The 24,999-nt window shown below is 42.1% G+C and overlaps 1 protein-coding gene across 1 annotated transcript; it reads right to left on the bottom strand.

Moving 5' to 3' along the window:
- Window positions 1-1,528: 1,528 nt before the first annotated feature.
- LOC129085548 (serpin B6-like) lies at window positions 1,529-24,999 on the bottom strand. Its single transcript, XM_054591975.1, has 7 exons — window positions 24,871-24,999; window positions 15,076-15,250; window positions 13,105-13,254; window positions 4,439-4,556; window positions 3,399-3,541; window positions 2,291-2,446; window positions 1,529-2,072 (listed from the first exon to the last, which is right to left on the bottom strand). Exons 2-7 carry the CDS (start codon window positions 15,238-15,240, stop codon window positions 1,668-1,670), a joined length of 1,137 nt encoding a protein of 378 aa, XP_054447950.1. The 5' UTR covers window positions 15,241-15,250; window positions 24,871-24,999; the 3' UTR covers window positions 1,529-1,667.

The raw sequence follows: 24,999 nt of genomic DNA, 5'->3' as shown, positions 1-24,999 counted from the left end.
CAAAGAGACAGAGAACATTTTGACAGTTGCCAGGTTAGCGGTGGGGGTAGAGGGAAGGGCAAAAATGTGAAAAGGATTAAGTACAAAATAGTTGTTACAGAAGAGTCATGGGGATGTAGAGTACAGCAGAGAGAGTATGCTCAATAAGTCTAACAACAATGTATGGTGTCAGATGGGTGAGAGATTTATCAGGATGATCGCTTATTAAGTTACATGATGTCTAAACACTAGGGTGTACACCTGAGACTAGTATGATAATGTACATCAACTGTAATTAAAAATCAGAAATGATTTTTAAAAAAGCCCCTTAGAGCAGAATGCATGCTGTTTATTCTGCATACATTATGACGTCTTTCATGCCAAGTTCGTAACTGCACTCTAAAGGTCGGTAACGGAACCACTGGCATTCATTTTCATAGCTTACTGCTGACGTGCCTCAAGATTCTCATCGGAAGAAAGAGAAGAAAGACACCTTGAGGCCTGAAAGGTTAGGGACTATTGCGTTACATGTGGCCAATCCACTTAGTGCTGAGCAGAGGGTGGTGACAAAACCAGCCACCCCTCATAACCCTTTCCTCTTCTCATCACACTCACAACATCACCGTTTCCTCAGTCCCAGTCACTCCCCACAGCTAAGTTGCTCACTTGGCTACAACCGGGAAAGGCACCGATGACGCAAAGGAAATATCCATCACATCGGTTAAGTTAGACGGAATCCAGGCTCTGCATGACTGCAAATAGGTCAGTGGGCCAGTCCCTGCAGCTGTCCCTAAGAAAATAGCACAACTCTTCCACTTAAACTTCACCCTTCATTTTGTTCCTGTATCACTGAGCGCAGTGATCACATTTCTAGCAAGTAACACAAGTGGCTGCAGAAACCTTAGCTGCCTCCTTTTTTCTAATACTTGCAGTAAAAGAGAAAATCATCTGGTGTATACTCATGAAGTTGTCTTAAATTACATTACTGTGAAGAGAACTATTTACCGCTGGCCCTGGTGGCAATTTAACTTTTGCAGAAGGGATGATTGCGCATTTGCTCAGGTATGTGACCACACATCACGAAAGCGAGCTATGATAAAAGCAGAAACACATGTGGGAAAAGGGACTGATTTCTTGTGAGCCTAAGGTAACTGTTCTTCCTGTCCCTGTGCTGGCACCTGGAGAGCTCCCTGCTGACGGTCCCTCAGACCTGCTTCCCACGGTTCCTCATAGGCCCTGGTTCACACTGTTAGCTCACTAATAGTGACAAAGTGCAGAGGAGAGATACAAGGACCACTGACCCCGTTGAGCCCGGAGAAAAGCTGCTCAGCCCTGTGAGCACACCCCTGAGCTCCAAGTGAAGTGCCCAGGCCGTGCACAGGTGTGAGGATGGAGGGGACCCCTCCCCTAGCAGGTGCAGAGCATTTGCTAAGCAGCCACTGCTGCCCCGCCAATGTGAACACAGACCCTCCAAAGTGGATATTTCAGATCCTAGAAAGCACTGACATGCAAACACACAAATACACGAAGAGTCCTAAACGTGGAACTTCAAAATTAAGCCCTTTATTTTTGGACTGTCATCAAAGTATCTAAGGTCACTTTGGGTTCAGGCACATTGTAAAGTGTCAAAGGAAAATTGGGGCAGTAAGATGACGGAAGAAACGCTACAGGCAGTGCTGACCATTTCCTTAAGGGGAGGAGAACCGGCCACAGAACAGAATACTGTTGGTTTTGCTGTGCTGAATAAAGAAAAGGAAGGGGTGGTCAGCACAGAACCTGGGGGTGATTCTTGCACAGCGAAGCATCATGATGGCGGCAGTGGCGGCCGCAGCCTCCGTGCCTTCCTCGTTCACCTCGACAAAGGACTTGTGCATGACCTTGGACAGAAACAGGTCTCTCGCGGACGACATCCCAGAAAAGTCTGCGCTGGCCTGCTCAAAGGCATCAGTCATGCCCAGAGAGCGAAGCACATCCTCCATGTCGTAATTCTCCTCCAGTTTAAATCTGGGCAGGAACACTTCGACCTCTTCTTCGTCCATCATATCTGGCCTGGTCCACTCTATGAATTTCTCATAAGTAAGATTTTTTTCCACCTAGAAAAGGAGGGTTGAAGATTTTATGATCTAAAACAGTGCTGCCCAGTAGAACCTGGGCTATTGTGTGAACGTTCTACGATGCGCGGTAGTACATGGCAGTGATGGGAAGTTACACTACTTGAGAAATATTCACGGGGAAATGCGCAAACTGCTAAGCAGAAACGCAAGCCTGATGCCCTGCCATCAAAGCACAATTATTCCTTAGCACTCATTACCGTTTCCAGATCGACATTTTCATCAGGAAGCATGATGATCATATTCAGCTCTTTGCCAACATAAGGCAGCACCAGAATTTTGGTGAATATTTCTCCTATGTAGGTCATATTAAACGTAGATTTCTTAAACATCATTTGCACAGGCTTCTCCTCATTCTATTTTTTAAAAAAAGATAAACTTGAGTTGAAACAATACCCAGTTTACACACCGAACAAATCAACAAAGCTAGCTACTCTGGGTCCCTAGAAATGATTTCTCGGCTTCCACAACCGATCAGCCCCCCCTTTCGCCAGTGTGAATTCACTGCCTCAGCCTCCGGACACTGGGGTGCTTGGGACTCGCTCCTTACACTGCTTTTCCCTTGGCGATGTCATTCAGTCCTGTGACTTCAAGTACCATTTCAAATTTATACTTCTAGCTGGGACCTTTCCCCTGTACTCAAGACTCGAATACTATATCCCTGCTTGACATCTGCTTTGGACATAAAAGAAACCTCCAGTGCCACATGGCACACTGGGCTCCTCATAATCCCTTCCAAGTCTCTTCCATCTACAATTTTCCCCATCCCGGTTGATGCCTATGCCATTCATCCCATTGTCTAAATCCCTGTCTTATTTCTGACTCCTGTCTTTCACAGCCCACATCTGAATCATTCGCAAATCATTTTGGCTCTGCGTTTAAAATATAACAAAAATCTGACTTGTTCTTTCTACCTCCACTGCTATCAGCCTAGGCCTGGGCACTGGGATGACCTCCTAAAAGATCCCCAAGATTCCTTTCCCCTTGTGACTTCCTCACCCAGTGGCCAGAGGGATCGCATAAATCCCATATTAAATCAGACCACATCACGCTTTCACTAACCACCTTTCCAGGGCTCCCCTCCACGCCAAGGAAGTGAAAACTAAAGTCCTAAAAGCGACCTGTAATTGTGACGAGAGCTCGTTCCCCTAAGCCCTCCGTTCCCTTCATCTGCTAGGCCCACAGGAGCCCCTTGACGGTGCTGCAGGCAAACCAGGCCCAGCAAGCTCGTCCCCAAGACCTGAGAGCACACGCCCTCGAACACAGGGACTGCTTCCAAGAATCTCCCTTGTACTGGAAAATATTCACCTTGCTGATTTTAAATGATCTTTCCTTGGTGTGCTCTTTGTTAAACTGAGTGTCCCAGTTTCCTTTGAAGTAGATGGCATTCACGAGAACCAGACAAGTAGCCGGATTAACTGAATTTCGGGACAGCAACTCTGAAATTTTACCTGAAAAGAAGAATTAAAGAACCAGTCAGCTAAGAGGGTTCTGATGCATGCTTCGGGAAATACATTCAGATGGGCCATCTCCCTGCGTAGACAGGTACACAGATAAAGGAGTTCACAGTCCCCCAAATGTAACCACGTAAAGACGTACCTTAAAAATACCATCACTGGAATGAAACATGTAAAATTAACAAAAGGATATATGCAGATTGAATTTATCACAAGTGAGATAAGAATGCCTGGTACCTAAGGAAAGGTGCAAGTTTGCAGCAAATGTAAAGAACAGTTTAAGGGAAGAATCACAATTAGATGGGGGCATCTCTAAGGGCCCTGCCTGGGACTCTGCAGGGCCAGAGCCACGTTGCATTGGAAGACATCCTGAGACCTGTATCCAAGTGTTTCTTTACACTATTTGTGAAAAGAAAGACTAGATTAACATTAACAACAAAAATCAAAGTGTGGGTTGTTCTGGAAGAGCTGTACTGGATATTCAGAGACATCACAGGTGTTTCTGATAACAGGAAAATTTTAGAAAAAACAATCATACATTGTCAATATATCAGAAGTGGATTTTAAAAGTTTGCAGCTTTTTATAATTATTTTATTTATGGATTTTAGAGAGAGAGAAGAAGGGGGAGGGGTATAGTGAGAGAGGGAGACATCGATTTGTTCTTCCACTAACTTATGCATCATTGGTTGATCCTCGTATGTGCTCTGATGGGGATCAAACCCAAAACTTTGGCATCTCAGGATGATGCTCTCATCAAATGATCTACCCGGCCAGGACAGTTTACAGTTATTTTGAGAAAAATTATTCACTTACATCGGATGTTCTTGTGAAGAAACTGACAGTAAAATTGATTAAAACACTATTAAAACAGAGTCACAATATATTTTCACCTTCTGTCTTCTTTGCTACCCAGGAGTTTATGTGTTTCCTGGCCTCCTCTGTAGCTTTGAAGAAGTCGACCTCTTCCATCTCTGCTTGGTAGAATTTGTGGCAGGAATCTTTGTAAGACTGGGAAAGACAGCAACATAATTGCATGGCCACAAAAGCAAGCAACACCATCTGCTTAAGTCTTCATTGTGACAAACAGAACATAGATAATTTTATGATCTACACGTAATATGAGGAATTAGAATATTGGGGAATAAGTAAATAAATAATATGAAGATAAAGAAGTGAGGAATTAATCTGAAATCCAATTTCTCAACTTTCAGCTGCATTCGATAGTAGTTTAAAAACTAAGTACAGTGCTCAGCTGAATATCAAATAAACATTATACATTGCTAGATCCTTAAGGGAGTAGCTGTGCATCAATGAGGTAAACACAGAGACACTAGATGGAGCACCTACACATTGTCCCTCCACACAAGCCACTGCATTTGCTAAGCGACATCCTACCCACAGCAAGAGCCACAGCTCGCTCTACATTCCAGAACCAGGGCCTATTGTTTCATATGCTGCAGAGGAAATGTGTTATTCTTCGCTACCACTTCCACCGCAGCTTTCTGTGATGACAGAAAGGTTCTACATCTAAGCCGCACGTGACTACTGAGCACGTGAAATATGGCTCTTCCTGCTAAGTAACTAAACATTTAACTCTATTTCACTTGAATTAACTATGCTGAAATTTAAATAGCTACATGTGTCTAGTGGCTACCATTTTGGATAGATCATTCTAGAGTGTGACAAACTCCCCCCAAAGTTTAAACTATATTTTGTTAATATAGTCTATCAAATGGTAATATAAATGAACACCTACATTATGTCATATAAAAGCATACAATCTGATGAAAAACAAATGGACTGAAACAACAAACTGGTTGACAGTGCACTGTGGAGTGGTTTTTCCAATCTTTCTTTTGAACAGTCTGCAGCTAAGTACTTAATTCCACCTTTCAGGATTCTTTTTATATCACAGAATTCCACATTTCTCCTTCGGTGTAGCAGAAGAGAAGCAACGTAGCATACTAGCTATGAACACAAGTCCTGTGACTTAATAGCTCTGTGGCCTTAACAAAGTTGCTTAGATTCTCGAGTTTCTCTGTCCGCCCCTGTAAATGATGACGCAGCAGCACCGCATCTCAGAGGGTTACGTTGAGGACCATGTGAATTTTCATCAGTATCGTTTTACATGACATTTAATTCTCAGCATGGTGTACCCACTCTACTACATGATCTAGTTATATCACTTTATTTAATATTCACATAATTCATGCTTTGCCAATTTTACTGCCAGTTGTTTTTCTTCTGGTGGTTGTTTTTCACTTTTCAATTAGAGTTGACATTCAAGATGACATTAGTTTCAGGTATGAAACATGGTGTTTAGACATTTATATGACTTATAAATTGACTCTTCCCATAAATCTATGACTTATTTGACACCATTCATCCTTATGACAATGTAACTGACCATATTCCCTATGCTGTACTTTACATCCCTGTGATTATTTTGTAACTTCCAATTGTGCTTCTTATTGTCTCCAACATCGTCGCCCATTCCTCCAACCCTCACCCATCTGGTGATCATCACTTGGTTCTCTGTATCTATGTGTTTGTTTCTGTTTTCTTTATTCATTTCTTTTGTTTTGTTCTAGAGTCTACATAAGTGAAATCATAGTACTGTATTTTGCTGTGAATACGGTGCACTTTTCTGCCAAAAGTTTTGAGGGAAAAATAAGGATAAGCATTACACATGGGTAGTACTAATGCCCCATCTATATAACTGTTTTTAGCTCTTTTATTCAGCTTATGCACTAAAACTGCAACTCTAGAAAGCAATAAAGATATACATATGTTCAAATATAAATGCTAAAAATCCTTTATAACACAAAAAACAAGTGTCTAAATACAAATAAATGAAAAACTGAATTAAAAAATTAAAACGAAAGATTTTTTTTCCTGAAAGTTTGGGCCAAAAATGTGGGTGCACATTATACACAGCAAAATACGGCATTTGTCGTTCCCTGTCTGGCTCATTTCACTTAGGACTATACCCTTTCAGGTGCACTCATGTTGTCACAAATGGCAAGGTTTCATTCTTTTGATGGCTGAGGAATATTCCATAGTATATATGTACCACCTCTTCTTTACCACTCATCGATTGATGGACACTTAGGTTGCTTCCATATCTTGGCTACTGATGGTAAATAATGCTGCAGTCAACATAAGGGTGCATATATCTTTTCAAGTTAAAGTTCTCGGTTTCTTCAATAAATACATAAGTAGAATTGCTGGGTCATATGGTGGTTCTATTTTTAATTTTTCAAACAGCCTCCTTACTCTTTTCCGTAGTGGCTGCACCAACTTACAATCCCACCAACAGTGCACAAAGGCTCCCTTCTCTACACATTCTCACCAACACTTGCTGTTTGTGGATTTACTGATGAGAGCCATTCTCAGAGGTGTGAGGTGATATCTCACGGAGGTGTTAATTTGCAGTTTGCTGATGATTAGTGATACAGAGTACCTCTTCATATATCTATCGGCCATCCGTATGTCCTCTTTGGAGATATGTCTCTTCAGTCCCTCTGACCATTATAAATTAGATTCTTGTTTCTTTTGTTTTGGGTTTTCTTATTTTTGGTGTTAAGTTGTATGAGTTCCTTATAAATTACGGATATTAGCCCCTAATCAGATGTATCACTGGTGAGTGCCTGCTCCCATTCTGTAAGTTTGTCTTTTCATTTCGTTCATTGTCTCTTTCACTGTGTAGAAGCATTTCAGTTTGATGTAGTTCTATTCATTTATTTTTTTCTTTTGTTTCCCTTCCTCTAGAAGACACATCCAAAAAACATATCGTTAAGAGTGATTTCAAAGAGTTCACCGCCTATGTTTTCTTGTAGGATTGTTTGGGCTTCAGGTCTTACATTTAACTTGTTCATCAATTTTGAGTTTATTCTTACATGTCCTATAAGAAAATGGTCTAATTGCACCTTTTGCATGTATCTGTCTAGTATTCCCAACACCATTTATTGAAGAGACTGTCTTTACCCCATTGTATATTCTTGTCTCCTTTGTCACAGGTTAATTGGCCATATAGGTGAGATTATTTCTGACCTCTTTTGTTCCTTTGATCTACGTGTTTGTTTTTATGTCAGTATCATGTGGTTTTGATTACTGTAGCCTTGTACCATGGCACTGGGCATGACCCCTCCTACTTTATTCTTCAGGATTGCTTTGGCTATTCAGGATTTAATATGGTTCCATATAAATCTTAGGATTGTTCGATCTAGTTCTGCAAAAAATGCCCCTGGTATTTTCATTCGGATTGCGCTGGACCTATAGATTGCTTTGCACAGTGCGGACATTTTAACAATATTAATTCTTCCTATCCACGAAAATGCAATATCTTTAGACTTAATTGTGCCTTCGTCAATTTCTTTTATCAACGTCTTATAATTATCAGATACAAGTTTTTCACCACCTTGGTGATATTTATTCCTAGGTATTTTGTCATTTATCCATTTGTAAATGAAATTGTTTCTTAATTTCTCTTTCCTGTCATTTTAGTGTATAGGGATACAATAGATTTGTGTAATATTGACTTTACATCCTGCAACTTCACTGAATTCTTTATTAGTTCTAACAGTATTTTGGTAGAGTCTAGGGTTTTCTATACATATCATATCACCTGCAAATAGTGACAGTTTTATTTCTTCCTTTCCTGTTTCCATGTCTTTTTTTCTTTTGCTTCCCTAACTGCTGTGACGAGGACTCTGGGTCGTTGTGTTTTCACTTTCATTCTCTCAAGGTATACATACTTTGATTTCTTCCTTGACATTACTGTCAATCCATTGTTTAGTAACATATTATCTGTCCCTCCGAATGTTGACGTGTTTTTCCGTTCAACTCTTATACAGATTTCTGATTTCATACCATTATGACTACGATCGGAGAAGATGTTTGACATGATTTCAATCTTCTGAAATTTAATGAGTGTTTTTTCTTTTTGGAAGCCTAAAATGTTTCCATCCTAAAAAATGTTCCATGAGCACTTGGAGAGAATGTACATTCTTTTGCTTTTAGCTGAAACGTTCTAAAGATACCTCTTAACTTCCTCTGGTCTAATGTGTCATTTATGGCTACTGCTTCCTGACTGATATTTTGTCTGGCTGAAATACCTCTTGATGTCAATGAGGTGTTAGAGTCCCCCCAGTATGACCGTATTACTCTCAATCTCTCCCTTTAGGTCTGTCAATATTTGACATACGTATTTATATGCTCCTATTTTGGGTGCATAAATGTTTAAAAGAGATACAGCCCTTTGCTGGGTTGATCTCTTTATCTCTATCAAATGACATCCTTTGTTTCTTTTTACAGCATTTGTTTTAAAGTCTATTTTGTTCGATACAAATACTGATGCCCCATCTTTTACTTTCATTTTCATCTGCAGGAAATATTGTTCTTCCATCCATTTACTTTCAGTCTGTACATATCTTTCATTCTGAGCCAGATCTCTTACAGGCAACATATGGACAGATCTCTCATTTTCAGCCAGCAAGCCACCCTATGCCTCTTAATTGGTGTGTTTAGTCCATTTGCATGCATTTACAAAGTAACTATTCATAGGTATATACTTACTGCCATTTTATTGTCTTCTGATTGTTTTTCTAGTTCTGTGATCTCTTCTTTTCTCTTGATCTCTTCTCTTCAACATTGATGACATTCTATAGTGTACTTGGATTCCTTTCTCTTTACTGTTTGTGTATCTCTTTGTAGATTTTTGGTCTGTGGTTAGGATGTGTTTCCTACATCTCCCACTATGTTGATAGCAGCCTATTTTAAGTTGATGGTTGCTTATATTCTAACACATTCTAAAATCACTACATTGTTTTACTCAAGCCCTTTGCATTTATGCTTTTGCCGTTATTTCTACTTCTTTTGGTTGAGCGTGTTGGTGTGTATTCTTTAATTTGTTGTTGTAATTCCACGTGATCCTGGCACCCTTGGGATTATTGAAAAGTTCTGTTTTCCTTTATATCTAAGGCTTATAAAAAGATGAGAATCAACTAGTAAACCTCTAAGACAGATAGAAATAAGTAAAGCAAGTTGTAAAAAACATTATCACACTGTGGTGTGGCCAGAGCATTCTGGACAGCAACTTCACAATATTCTCTAATGTTCACTTAAAAATTTCACTCTCTTCCTTTCTTTTACAAGTCCATTATGAAGTACCACACATAAGGCTCCAGTTGGATACAACCTAAATGCCCATCAACAGAAAAATGATTACAGTACACCCATACTTAAAAACAGCAGAAAATATACCTCAACAAAATGAAGGCCATATATGACAAACCCACAGCCACAGAACAACATATTCAATGTGCAAAATCTGAGTGTTTCCCTTAAAACAAGGAACAAGACAGAGATATCTGCTTTTAACACTCTTACTCAACATAGGACTGGAAGTCTTAGCCACAGAAATTAGACAAGAAGAAGAAATAAACGGCGCCCAAATTGGAGAGGAGGAGGTAAAACTGTCACTATTCACAGATGATGTGATACTGTAAATAGAAAACCCTAAAAACTCCACCAAAAAGCTACTACACCTAATAAACAAATGTGGCAAAGTAGCAAGATACAAAATTATTATTCAGAAATTGGTGGCATTTCTATACACCGATAACTATAAGAAAGAGAAACCAAGAAAGCAATTCAATTTACTATTATTGCAACAACAAAAATCAAGTGCCTGGGAATAAATGTAACCAAGGAGGTAAAAGACCTGTACTTGGAAAACGAGAAGACACTGAAGAAAGAAACTGAGGAAGCTACAAGTAAGTGGAAGCATATGCCATGTTCATGGATTAGAAGAATTAACATCATTAAAATATCCATACTATCCAAACTAGTCTATAGATTAAACACAATTCCTATTAAAATATCAACAGCACAATGCACAGATCTGGAAAAAATACTCCAAAAATTTATATGGAACCAAAAAGACCACAAAGAGCCTCCGCAATCTTGAAGGAAAAGAACAAACTTGGAGGTAACACAATACTGATATGAAACTACACAAGGCCACTGTAATCACCACAGCCTGGTACTGGCATAAGAACAGGCGTGTAGATCAAGGGAACACAACAGACAGTCCAGAAATCAACCACGCCTATATGGTCAAGTAATATTCGACACAGGAAACAAGAGCATAAAATGGACGAAAAGCAGTCTCTTCAACCAATGGTGTTGGGAAAACTGGACGGGTACATGAGAAAAATGAAACTAGACTACCAAATTACCCCATACACAAGAATAAATCCAAACTAAATCAAAGACATAAATGTAAGTCAAGAAATCATAAAAATCCTAGAAGGAAACATAGGCAGTAAAATCTCACACAATTCTCACAGCAATATTTTTGCCAGTATGTCTCCTAGGGTAAGGGAAACAAAGGAAAAAATAAACAAATGGAACTATTTAATACTCCAGACTAAAAAGCTTCAGCACAGCAAAAGACACCAACAAAAAAATAAAAAGGGCATCCACTGCATGGGAGAACATATTAGCCAATGATACACTTCCAAATGGGTTACTTTCCAAAACATATAAATAACTTAACACAGATCAACATCACGAAAATAAACAAACCATTTAAAAAGGGTTTGCCATTTAAAAATGGGCACAGGACCTGAATAGACATATCTCCAAGAAGATATAAAGATGGCCAATAAACATAGGAAAAAATACTCAATGTCACTAATCATCAGGAAGATGCAAATTAAAACCACAATGAGATATCATCTCACACCTGCCAGAATGACTACCATCAATATGTCAACAAACAAGTGCAGGACGGGATGTAGAGAAAAGGAGAACCTAGCGCGCTGTTGGTGGGAATGCAAACTGGCATGGCCACTGTGGAAAATAGCATGGAGTTACCTCAAAAAATAAAAAATGGAACTGGCTTTTGACCCAGAGATCCCACCTCTGAGAATATACTTAAGAACCACAAAACACCAATTCCAAAGACTATAGGTACCCCTAATTCATAGCAGCATTATTTACAATAGCCAAGATCTGGAAACAGACCAAGTGCCTATCAATAGGGAAGCGAATGAAAAGCTCTGGTACATTTACACAGTAGAATACTATGCAGACCTACAAAGAAGGAGAATTACAGAACGGAGAATGGTTGGACCTGGAGACTATTACGCGAAGTGAAGTAAGCCAGTCAGAGAAAGGCAAATACTACAAGCTTGTATGTGAGTCTCATTAACAAAAGAAACTGATGAATAAAATAAAAACAGAGGCGTGCATACATGGAACAGCTATCAGGGGGAGGAGGGACTGGATGAAAGAAGGTGAAGGAATTAGCCAAAGAACATATGCACATAACCCAAATACAGAAAACAGTGTGGTGATGGCCAGAGAGAAGGGGGTTTGGAGGTTGGGTGGATATGGGCAAAAAAGGAACAAAATGGGGACATCAGTATAGTGTCAACAATAACAATAAAGTAAAAAAAAAAAGAAAAAAGATAGCAGATAACCAAAAAGAAAACAAAACTAATTTAAATAAACAAACAAACAGAAAACTAAGGCCTTGGCCAGGTGGCTCAGACGGTTGGAGCGTTTTCCCGTACACCAAAAGGCTGCCAATTCCATTCCCGTTAGGGCACATTCCAGGGGTGCCGGTTCAATCCCCAGGCAGGGTGCATATGGGAGGCAACCGATAGACGTGTCTCTCTCACATCGATGGTTCGCTTTCTCTTTCTCTCTCATTCTCTCTCCCCACCTCGTCCTCTCTGTCTAAAATCAGTGAAAGTAGCCTCCTATGAGGATTCCAAATACCAGGTAAAGAGTAGGGTAAATCCACATATACTGAGATGCAAACAAATTAAGTCATAGTGGTAGTTGGAAAGAAACAAAGTACAAAAGAATGTGTATGGTATAATGATATTACATAGGGAAAACCCCCACAACACAAATTCCTATGTTTATGGGGGAGATACACTTCAAGCCTATAAAAGTTCTTATACGGGGGAGGGGTACGATCGGGTATGGAAAAGTTTGGAGTGCTCTTGCTTTGTCTGCTTCTTTGTGTTTTTAAATAAGAAGTCTATATTCACATATCACATGAGTGTTCTTTGAAAAATGGAAAGCATTATAAATAAAGAAAACCAATATACTTAGACAAATAAGAACTTGAAAACAATTCTGAGTTGGAAAAAACAAAGTATTTACATGTGTAAACACTTTAACATCTCACACGGCACAAAAAATTACCAGTAACTAAAAAATAATAATTAGAAATATCCATTTTGATAATTTCTTTGTCTTGGCCGAGTTATCTTGAATTGTACTGTGCCGTATGTCAGTTTTTTAAAAACTATCACTACCTTAAGTTTCATAAATACTTAGACAGTATATCTTATAGGGATCATTTTACAGAGGATAAAACTGAGAGTTGAAGGAAGTGTGTGAGGTTAGTAGACCTGAGCTCATGTAAATCTGTGCAAATTTGTAGCCCACCAGCTTTTGCTATACCACGAGACCCCCTCCCCCCACCACCTTGTGGTCTTTAATTTCTTAGCGAAAAACAGCAGTTATAACTTACTGAGTTGAAAACATAAGACTTTTCTCCAAAGAGCCTGTTGGCAGTTCTAAGCAAGTACTGCGTGCCAGTCCTGTTAACCTCAGTGAGAAGTGACTGGAAACCCTGGTGGACATCTTCACCTTCGCCTCCACTTTTACTTAAACAAAGTGCCTGAAATAAAAATTAAAAAAAAACAACACAGGATAAAAAATGTTCAACTTCAGTATGTTTGGACTTCAGGAAACTGGATGCAACACTAAACTCTGCCTAAGAATTGGACAGGTCCTCACGACAGCTTAAAAGAAGATTCATTCAATTAAACACAGAAAGTAACTTGAAAGCCACTCTATCCCTATAATACTTCCTGCACCGAGTCAGAGCCCTGTCTGCGTTGGCAGGAGAAGAAATGCCCCTCGCAAACCCAGGCTCTGGGTGCTCAGCACTTGTAGTCTGCCTGCAAACAAGGCTGTCCACCTGGCCTTCCTTTCCATGTAAAGACAGGCCAGTCCTGATACCAAAAGGTGCAGCCTCTCCCCCGGTCCTGGGTCCAGACTGGCCCTGTGATTGCTCTAACCAGAGAACGCAGGAGAAGCGACGCTTGAAAGGCCTGGCAGCCCCACAGTCGTTCTCCTGTACCCGGCCACCATCGTGTGAGGAAGCTCGAGCTGTCCTGCGCAGGTCTCGCAGAAAGCCCTGGAGAGCGACGCCACGTGAGGGAGCTGCTTATAGAATGGCGGCCTCAGCCAACAGCCAGTACCAAGGCCCCAGGCATGTGATAGAGGCTTTTTTTGGCTCACGAGTGACCCCAGCTGGCACCCTGGGGTCAGCCCACAAAATCTGAAAAATTCTGTCGTTCAGGCCACTTACTGTACCCACTGGGTCCTATTTTCTGATGGCAGCTCTAGCAGTCTGAGACACCTCCCCCCACAATATTTAAAGGCCATGTCCACTGCAGTTTTCCCTCCCTGTGTCACCACTGCACATTGAGGGGTGAGGGGACAATAATTTGTCTGTAGCTCACCAAGCTCTGCACCCAGGAACCACACTGACTAGCCCGATGGTCCTGTTCCTCCTAGACTTCAAGCCCGAGTGTGCCCCACGATGGAATTAGACTCTGGGGTCTTGGGAGGGTTAAGTGTATCTTACCTACGGGAGGGCTGGGAACCATAAGGAGCCAGAAGGCAGACCACGGCACTCAGGGAGGGGCCCTGAGGAGCTATGCCTCCGGTCCTCATGCCCTGGACAGCCCCTCTGGGGGCAGACTCTGGCCATGTCTTCACTGGCTTCAGTGAGCAGGGCATGAGAAAGCGGGACAGAGCGGAGGCTTGATAAGTCCTCGCACATTCAAGCTGGTCCTCTTGTCCGCTGGACACTGTCCTGTGAAGATGCCCAGCCTACCCTGCCAAAGAGACACCATGCGGGAGGCCTCGGGGCCAAGGCAGCCCACGGAGAAGGCCACCTGGAGGGAAGGGGCCTGAGGCCCCACGCCAGTGACTCAGCAGAGCCAGGTGGAACATAGGCACCGCCCAATCCACCAGAGCAAATCTTCATCTTAAGCGCTAAGTGTTGGGGTGGTAGTTACTCAACAACAAACAACTGAAACGCCTCTGAATGGTTTTACGGTTAAATAAGAAAATTAAACCACAGTTTTTCACAACTGAAAAGCATCTGACAATACCCAAAGACTAGCACAGGACTCAACCCGGACCTTGTGGCTTTGTATCTCCTCACAAACTCCCATTCACGCCACTCCCAGCGGGTGGTGAAATTACTCATTCTCCTGACTAGAGGGTGCCACTCCACCCCTAACAGGCAGGGGTGCTCCCCACAGGGCTCTTGCACAGGGCGAACATGTCCCTGCCTGGCAGCATTTTACCCACACCCCTGCAACACTACCAGAGAGTCAGTCCTTTGGGATCTGAAAGGTAGAGGAACAGTTAACTGAAAAAGTAATAGTGTTACGGTTGTCCAGGAATTGCTTCAGACACGTACCTGGACCATCTGGGCAGCCGTGTTTCCCTTTGCCCCCAGGAGGACCATGGCCAGGGCAGAGGAGATGCTCATGGGCGAGAAAAACACATTTTTGGAGTTGCCTTCACCCAGCTTTCTCAAAAGGTTCAAGGCAAAAGTGCCATTTGCTTCCGCCAGAGTATCCATGATGCTGAGTCTGAAACAATGGACGTAAAATCAGTATCACATAGATATAGGCTTACACGTTGACTGCAATTCACTATGCTAATAGTTACCAATGACGCTTTGGGTCAACCAGCAAATAGGTACACAACCGAAACTCCTTCTTTGGGGCAAACCTCAACATTATTTTGTGTTTCTAATATGAAGTAAAAAGAAAATTCAAGTTATGTTTATATTATGATCCCAGTTTGTGGGGGAGAAAGAAGGGGGACTTATACCTGTATACTTGTGTGCGAGCCCAGAAAAAGCGTGGAAAGATACACAGTCAACCACTTACCCTAGGTATTTCCTCACAGACAGATTAGAAAAGGAGTTACTGGCTTTTGTTTCCGCTTCTGAATTGTTTGGTGTGCTGTACGGGCTTATAGGTGTTACTTTATAACTGAAGAATCATTCCTAATGATAAATCCAATCACGAAGTAACATAGGAAAAGAGAGCTGAATGTTTTTATGATGTAGAAGAGAAGGCTCCATCTTAGGGTACCCTGAAGCCTTCAGATAAAAGAGATGTAAGATGTTGTACAAGAAATGGCGTCAGCTATAGATGAAGGGGCTGGGAGAAGCCAAAGCAGGGCCAACTCTGGGCTAGGCACAGAGTCGGCAAGGAGGCGTCTGCTCCTGTGGATTAGCTGTGGACTGGCTACGGCATTTATAAAGAGCAAGTCGAGGCTCCGGAGGTCAAGATAGCGGAGGCTCCTGGGATTTGAGGGCTCCTGGCTAGTCCCTCTGCTGGATAATCTTGGAAATAACCACCTGGAAATTAATCCTAAATTCCAACACAGGATACACAGGGTAATGGGCAGGCTCTTGTCAGAGCTGGCCTGGAGCTATTAACAGGCTAACTGTTCTGTCTCTCTCACTCTGTGACTGCTGTCATTTTAATTTAGAACATCTCAAAATTTTTCTTGACACAAACAAAGCTGCAAGACAGGCTGAACTCGGGGCCAATGCCCTGTCTCTGGACTGCTACCCTAAAAGTCGTCACTCCAGAGAGAGCCTGAAGGGTGTGCCGGGAGGAACCAGGAGGGAGGACAGGGGCAGCGAAGGGCCTCTCAGTCAGGAGTTGCAGATACAGCAGAGCTGGTCGGGAGGGAGGGGTCTTTGAGGGAACAGCACTTTTAAAACATTTCCCAAACTAGTATTTCCAGGGCTACACAGTAGGGAAATGACTCACCTGAGAGAGTGCGTGGGAATCTACAGAACAACAAAAGAGGAAAGCAAGAGCAGCAGTTTTGGGGTGTGAAGGGAGGTATCTACCTGAAAGACCTGTGAAGACTGTGGAGCCAACCCATTCTTCCCCAGCTCGCCTTTACATTCCTAACTGCGATCACTGAATAACATAATGGCCCCAAAACTGTGAAGGGGACCAAGGTTTCGCCACACGGAAGCGGCCTTTTGGGATATTAATTTTAAGCTGGTTATTAAGAAACAAAAGACTCAGAAAGAACCTCTGGCCTTCCCCCTTTTCTGTGTAACAGATGCAGATGGAAAGGCCTGCTTTGGGAAGGAAAGGGAAGGCGTCCACCTTAGCCTAATTCGAATTAAGTATGACATGTAGGAAGGTACCAAGCAGGGGCCTGGTAGCTGCATCGCCCCATGTCCCCTGGAGGCAAAAATCTGCCTGCCAGGTGTGTTTGGCTCCTCCTCAATTACCTGGAAATGGTCCATTCCCACTTCTGAAATCTAAGAACCCATCACCCAACCCCTTCTCCTTTGTCTGAAATCACACACATACCAAATTTTGCCTCATTGTCTTGGGAGTTTTTGTGCTTATGCGAATTCCCCGTGCACTTGTATTAAAGTTTGATTTTCTCCTGTTACTCTGTCTCTCTTGATTTGGCTATTAGCCCAGATAGAAGAACTTACAAGGTGGGAAGTATTAATTTGTTTAGCTCCCACACAGTTCTCAGTTGAGAATGACTGCTGATAGCCTCTAAAGGTGAAACTATATTCATGGTCTATAAAAATTGCGGAATAAGTTAAGAAACAATAAATCAACAATGCCTTGGAGGTTTATCCAAGATATGCATGATAATCATTTAGGAGAAAATACGTTCACTGTAAAATAACTGGATAGTCCTCTTACAATAGCGGTCCTTACACAGAAAATACTGCTACACTTCCTTAACTGACAAAGATTACCTCCTTCAGCAGCCATCATCGTCAATGATAAAATATTAGAGGAGGTTCTCTTGTGTCCCAAACAGATACATGATACTGACATCTGTTATCTGATACTTCCGTAACTTTGTTTTACTAGCTCTGGCCAAGGCAAAAAGAACTCATGAAACATAATTAGAAGGAAATTTATCAGCAATAAAACAAAATAAGCATAATTAGTAACTTATGTGATGGTCTACTTGAAAAGCAGCTCCGGCCAATAAAATACTCTTTTTTTCCCAGTTATAAAGATTTTATTTATTCATTTTTTTAGAGAGAGGAGAAAGAGGGAGAAAGAAAGGGAGAGAAACATCGACTAGTTGCCTCTTGTACGCCCCCAACTGGGACCTGCCCTGCAACCCGGGCACATGCCCTGATTCGGAATCTAACCAGTGACCTTACAGTTCAAAGGCGGGCGCTCAATGCACTGAGCCACAGCAGCCAAGGCATGATATACTCTTCAATTAGATAAGACAATGCAGTAAAATGGGCTCCAAAAAGTTTATTAAACAAACAAAAACTGCAGTAGAAATATGTACCAACGATAGTAGCCTATTTACCAAAAAAAAAATGAAATAAAATACAAATTTTAAAAGATAAACAAAAGAAAAGCAGCCCTGACCAGTGTGGCTCAGTTGGTTGGGCGTCATCCAAAGCGAAGGGTCACCAGTTCGATTCACGGTCAGGGCACATGCCTGGGTTGCCGGTTTAGTCCCCAGACAGAGCTCATGCAAGAGGCATCCAATCGATGTTTCTCTCCCTCTCTTTCTTCCTCTTTTCCCCTCTCTTTAAAAATAAATAAAATTTTTTTAAAAAAGAAAAGGAAAAACTATAGCTAATGATTATATTAAAAAGTTTGAACTTCAGAAAAATACACTTTTTGGAGTATATCCTATGCACTAGATCCTATGTTAGCACCTTTCCTAAAAGATCCTTACAACCCTGTGAGGCAAGTTGCGAATGTCAGCATTTGGCAAGCAAAGAAATCAAGTCTTAGTTCTTTAAGAGTCTTGTCCCTGCAGCCACAGGCCTACAAGTCGCAGAGAGAAGGTTAGACACCAGGTGTGTGTGACTCTGGAGTTCACTCTCTGAATCACTATGGCACACAGCCATCTAAAATAAAAAACTTTCTAAAAGAGGAAGTGGAAAATTCACTAAAGGTAAAACTCAGACAAAATTACTGTTAGCTTACACAGCTAAGAGTTAAGGGAAGAGAAGAGAGCTAGATCTTCTGGGCCAGAATGAGTCTGGGAGTTACGCTTTAATCAGGCTTAAGTCTGCAAGTTATAGCTTTAGACACCACAGGGGACTAAGAGGAACACCCCTCCATCCTCTGTGCAGGCAAGAAGGACCCACTTTGCAAACTCCCTGCGCAAGGCGGGGTTGGGGGAGGGGTGGGTGGGCAGGCAACTGGCCCAGTAGCCAGGAATTACCAAGGCTGAAAGATAGAACAGCTCAGGACAGGCTTTTGCTAGGCGCCTGCGCAGTAGAAGACAAGCAGCCACTGTGGAATTTTGGGGCATGTGCAGTGGCAGCCAAAATGTCACATAAAAGGGTGGAATCTAGCCTGGGAGTATCTGGCAAAAAAGGATACGAGTGGATGAGGACATGAAACCCTAGAGCATCCAGGAGAGGGGACTGCTTGAGAAAAGGGCCCACCACAAGCCCAGGAAAACCGAGAAAACAGGGTGAACAGTCTGAAAGCAAGCCTGCGTGCTCCCCAAAACCAGGGAAATATAAGGATTATCGGGAATCTCAGAGCAGTTGCTACTAGAGACTGCCCATCCTCTACATCCCCAAGGGCATATCATTCCTCTTCACCCCAATAAATACTGCCACTGCGCTTAAACTTCTCCCACACATATGCTCTTTGAGACTCCTTTCTCGCGGCACCGCAAGAACCCATTTTCACTGACAACAATACCAAGCACAAAAACTATTAGGTATTTCATAAGCCACAGACTTCAAAGAAGAAAATCTTTAAATGCCCTGAAACAGAGAGCCACTTAGGTTTTGTAACATTTAAGCATTTAAGGTAGGATATTAATGGAAATATTAATTTTAGTTATTATTTAATATCAAAGAAATAAAATTAAATTGAAAATCTATATAAAACTATAAATATAATTTCAAAATATTATCTATGTAAACTAAATTAGGTAAGAAATGTATATATCACCGTAATTTATAGATAGAGAATGAAAGGAAATATGCACACCAAATGTTTCTCGGTCACATTTTCATGTTTTTATATTCTGCATTTTTCACATTGTCTACAATATGCCTAATTCTTTTTAGGAGGTTGGTTGATTTTTATTTCTATGAAATTACTATATTTGCTCTTAGCTTAAAAATCAGTGCCAAAGAAGATACTACAAATGAGAACAGGTTCTCTTACCCAAGGCCCTGTTCTTTCCCCATCTGTGGCTTTCTTTATAACTCATAATGCATTTCCTTTCTTTCCCTTAACACTGATTTTCCTTACGTTGATATTGCCTCTCCCCACCCCATTTCTCTAGTTTTCTGAGTACGTGCAGCAACTTTCCCCAAATGTTCTACATGTCAAACCTTTTCACATGCTCAGATACAAGGAATAATCTACCAGCTCCCTTTTCCTCTCCCGCAGTCTCTCCCCCTGCTGGTGAAGGAAGGCATTTTCATTTTCAAAGAGGAATTTTCATAAACAGGAAATGGCGTTGCCCACTAAAATACTTTAGTTAACTGTCAGTTGTCAGTCTGATGAAAATAGTGTTTTCTCAAACAAAGCATACTGCTTACACAACAAAGAAATTATTCTTTTAAAAATTTAAGCATTGGTTACATACAGTATTAGAATAGACAGTGTAATGCTGTTAACACCTTTTAAAGCAAACATAAATTTCAACCAACCTTAGTAAACATTTAAACTTCTATAAACCTAATAAATCAAGACTTACAAATCTAGTAAGCAAGAATCATCTAAGACCTTCAAACATGTTTAAAAACACAAAAAAGACTATACAATTATCACAACACTTATTCTATACCTGCACTTTTTAGGTCCAGCACAAAGGCATTAATGCCATGGGTTTTATTTACTTTATCTTTGTTATATCTTGGTATACCTTTCCCAAGGTGTTAGTAATCCTTATTTTGGGGTCTTTGTGCTCTCCCAGCTGCCCCTTGAGCCCAGCACTCATTGATAGCTAAGGACATTCGAGTAGGTTAGGACAGTTTTATGATTCCAATTCCCCATTCACCGAGATTTCACAGGGCCTCAGGCAAACACCAGATTTCAGTGTCTTGTAACGCAGTGTCTTTCCTTAAAATAAAGAATTATTTCAGTTTTCCTCTGTCTGGGTTGTCTAACTTGGTTATATAATTTGGCTCTAACACTTTCAGTTTAGATTTTAGGCCCCCAGATCATTTGAGTGACTACTGTGCTGGCTGGCCTGGGAAACTGGAAAAGCCAAACTGTTCATGTCGCAGTCACAGGCAGGTCATCACATAGCATTTCCTGGAAGCTCAGTGAGATTCTTCTGTGCCTTTTAAAGCGGATCTTCTTTGCCACATCTGAACTTACTAACAGACCCATGGGTTTTTACAGATAATATATCTCAATTAGCTGATGTTTGTTTTCTCCTTGGTTCTCAAAGTGTCACAACTGGGATGCTGGGGTTCTCTTTTAATTGGTTACTTTTTCTTGGGATGTAGTGATCTCAAACGTCCTTGTATTACAGCAACAACAAGGTCTTACACACTCAGTACGAGTTCTTCACCAGTACAAAGACACAGCTGTCAGCGGCTGTCCTGGCCTTGTTTGGTTTTTTTTAAAATAGAGGAGTTGTAAAGTACAAGATCTGGCGCCTCAGGGAACTTACAAGTTTTTCTTGGTGCTTTTCTTGGGTCACCCCCGTCACAAAGCTGGATAGAGGTTTCCCTTCAAGTACCTAGTATGTCATGCTGTTGAGAAGGACCAAAGCTTTGCCTCGCAAAGTATGCTGTTCGGGATACTGATTTTTAAGATGGTTGTTAAGAAACAAATGACTCAGGAAGACCCTTTGAATCTCCTCCCTCTACCTGCCTGTAGGAAGTCACATATAAAATCCTGCTAAAGGAAAGTAGCATCATCTTAGCATCAAAATATAGACTAAAAGTGGCAGGGAATAAATCCAGCAAAGCCTGTCTGTTGTACTCCCCTGTGTGCCCCAGTATCTCTGGATGGCCCTGCAAGAAGTTGTGTTTGTTTACCACTTATTTGCTCTTTCTCACCTACCTTAAATTGCCTGCTTTCCCTTTATAATCCCAGACCCCTGCCTCCCTCATCTCACATAAAAAACCTTAAAAAAATGTATGCACTAGCAGGAAAACTAAGTATTCAGAGTTTTTTTTAAGAAACAAGTTTATATGTGAATGTGTGCATGTGTGTGTGTGTATAACAAGTCTAACAAACCTTAGCACCATTTTCCCTTGTAGTTTACTAGTGACTTTGAATAGTTAATGTTCATAATTGATTTTATCCAATTGACCTGACCCAAGCTTAATAATTTTTTAAAGGTGTTACTAATCGTGCCTCTTTCCTTCCCGGATTAAGGATGTCTTAATCTCCCACAAAATTTCACTATTTAAAGATTGGTTCAATGGAGACTTGGGCTCCTGCTTTGTCCCTACCTTTGTTTTCGGGGGGGAGGGGTTACTTCTCTGAGCAGCAGTTATGTAATATCCTAACAGAGGATGATTCCTTCTACTTTACAGGTTTACTATAAACATCAAATAAACGAATGTCTTGCACACAGAGGGTAGTCAATAAATGGTGGGTAAGTTATACATTATTTTCTTTCTTCTGATATCTAGGCCTAATCTCAGGTCCAGCAAACTTGGCAATGTAAGGTGTGTGATCTTCCCCCATCATACAATCTATGCTTGGTGTGATATAGGGTGTTCTTAGTATGAACCAGCAATTTTCAACTTTTCTCATCTCATGGCACATATAAACTCATAAAAATACATACATTTTTTTCCAATCTGACAAAAAAACAAAGGTATAGTTTGGGTTCACGTAGAAAGAAAAAATGACACAATTACTTAACTTTCTGCTCCAAAGTGACTTTTTTAAAAATCATGTGCCTATATTTGCATATAAGGATGTCTGATACCAAAAATTAACCAATCAGACACAACCTTATTATGAGATGTCACCAAGAAGATGCAACTCTATTTATTATATGACCTATGTACTTTTGGTTCAAGACAGGACATTCACACCGCAGGAGTATTGTTGTGCTGGCTGTTGTCATTTTTCATTTGACAAGCTGAGGGAAAAAGAGGTCAGTGCCCCTGACCAAATATGAGGGCGGGGTGGGGGGGCCCTCCAAGAAAGGAATTTATTTTTAAAAAATTGTGCATTTCTTCTTACATGTTTACACCTCAGTCACCTTCCCAATACTCTCCACTTCATGCAATACACCTATCGGGACTTTTTTCCACTGCCCAAAACTGTTTTTGAACTCATAGATATTGATGTCTTTCAATGCTGCTGTTTTTTCTTTTTTTTTTTTTAAGATTCTATTTACTTTTTAGAGAGATGGGAAGGGAGGGAGTAGGAGAGGGAGAGAAACATCACTGTGTGGTTGCCTCTTGCGCACCCACTGCTGGGGACCTGGCCCGCAACCCAGGCATGTGCCCTGGCTGGGAATCAAACCAGTGAACCTTTGGTTCGCAGGCCAGTGCTCAATCCACCGAGCCACACCAGCCAGGGCCTTTCTTTTTTTTCCTGCTGATTTTTTTCTTTCGTCTCTTGCATACTGGCACAAAAAAATACTTGCTAGGGGCCAGATTGGGTGAATAGGGAGGGTGGGGCACAGGGGCCATGCTGTTTTGGTCAAAAACTGCTGAACACTCAGCAGGGCATGGGCAGGTCCACTCCTAAATCATCACTAAGAAGGTCTTCAGAAAAATTCACTGAAGCTTAACGCAGCCTCTCACAACAATGTCTGCTAGTACACAGATACAAGTGGGTCCCACTACAAGGGTCCCACTCTCCAGAACATAATTCTGCTTTTTGGGGGCTCCCCCCTGCCCCCGCGTACTCAGATACTGCATATTTTAACAATAGTCGCAGCACACCCAGTTCAAAATCACTGGTATAAACTGACAAGAAGGGTGATTCCATTTGTTCTAATCCCACTCTTCTGTTACTGGCAGGAGTTAACTCTAATATGCTGAATCGTAATAAAATGACTTGGATCGGAATTGGCCTCGTATAATTTTAAATACTTAGTCTCCTGGCCCCAAGTATGACGAAATTGCACCCTTTCTTCCTGTCTTGGCATAAAATGATGTAATTACTCATTAGTCAGGAAACACTGCAACACACCCCGTATTACTGATAACCGCAGTCATTCATTCATCCATGTTATCACTGTGCACACTACTTAGCCCCAGCAACACGACGCTGCATTACTTTGTTCCAAAGGGTACCTTTGACATCCTCATCTCACCTTATCAGTTATAAACCGCAGGGAAGAGGAAACAAGCAGGCTTGACTCATATCCCTGTCATCAGGTACGGCTGGGCCCAGGGAGTCCCAGCACTGACCCAGCTTACCTCAAGCAGTTGAGTATTCCTAGCAGCGTTTGAATTTAATTTGTTAGGCCTCTCATTTCCTAAGCTTGAGATGGAGGGAGAGGAGGGGAAAGAAAGTAGCTCAAGTACCAATTACTTCTAGCACCACGAACCCCACGTATAATTACAAGTTCCCCAAGTCCTCTTAGCCCTGAACACACCAAATCAAGTAATATTTTGCTTGCAGTAAGTTTAATAAAAAGCAGAAAAGTAACCATATCTGGAACGGTCCTCACTTTCATCTACGCAGGCCTGAGTGACCTCGACAGAGCAGAATTTGCAAACCTCCTGAGCACAAGCCACACCCAGTGAACAAGGCCAAGGCCTATAGGCCAGAAGCCAGGAGCCCTGCTTTTGGAAGCGAGCGCCGGGCTTCTCAGCACACCCCGCCCTACCACGCCCACTCTTCCTCACTCCGCTATCCCCACCGGTCCCCAACGACGGGCTCCTGCTGCGCGCGCCCGCGGCCTCACGGCGGCGGGGCTGCCGTGATCCCTTGTGGTCGATGGACTCGCGGGGTAGTTTGTATCCCGGGGTGGCCGGGCGTCACCTGCGGCCCAGGGGCCCCACGCAGCAGCCGGGGAGGCTCGGCACCGCCCCCATGCCCCCAGCCGCCTCCCTTGAGGACGCGAGGCAAAGCTGGTCTGTCCGTAGGAAGCTTGGCGCGTCAAGGGCCGGCAGCCGCCAAGCACAACTCACCAAGTGGCGTCACGGTACCTTGCTACCACTGGGCTCCTTTTCAAGGGAACCCGAGCCGCAGCACCCTTCTCCTACCCTCAGTCTAAGGACCGCCCTGCGAGCTCGCCTCCACTCCCTGACTCCAGCGCTTGCCTTGCTTCCCAGTGGGTTCCGCACCAGACCCGTACTCTCTTGTCTGCGATGCCGCAGGAGTGAGCGAAGCAGCACCAGAGAGGACTGGAGCCGCTCCGGGCCTCTAATAACGATGGGGCCAGGGGGCGG

Source organism: Pteronotus mesoamericanus, unplaced genomic scaffold, assembly GCF_021234165.1.
Source record: "Pteronotus mesoamericanus isolate MK-2021 breed Mesoamerican mustached bat unplaced genomic scaffold, CSHL_Meso_final scaffold_31, whole genome shotgun sequence".
NCBI classification, from domain to species: Eukaryota; Metazoa; Chordata; class Mammalia; order Chiroptera; family Mormoopidae; genus Pteronotus; species Pteronotus mesoamericanus.
This window is presented reverse-complemented; position numbering and strand designations above follow the sequence as displayed.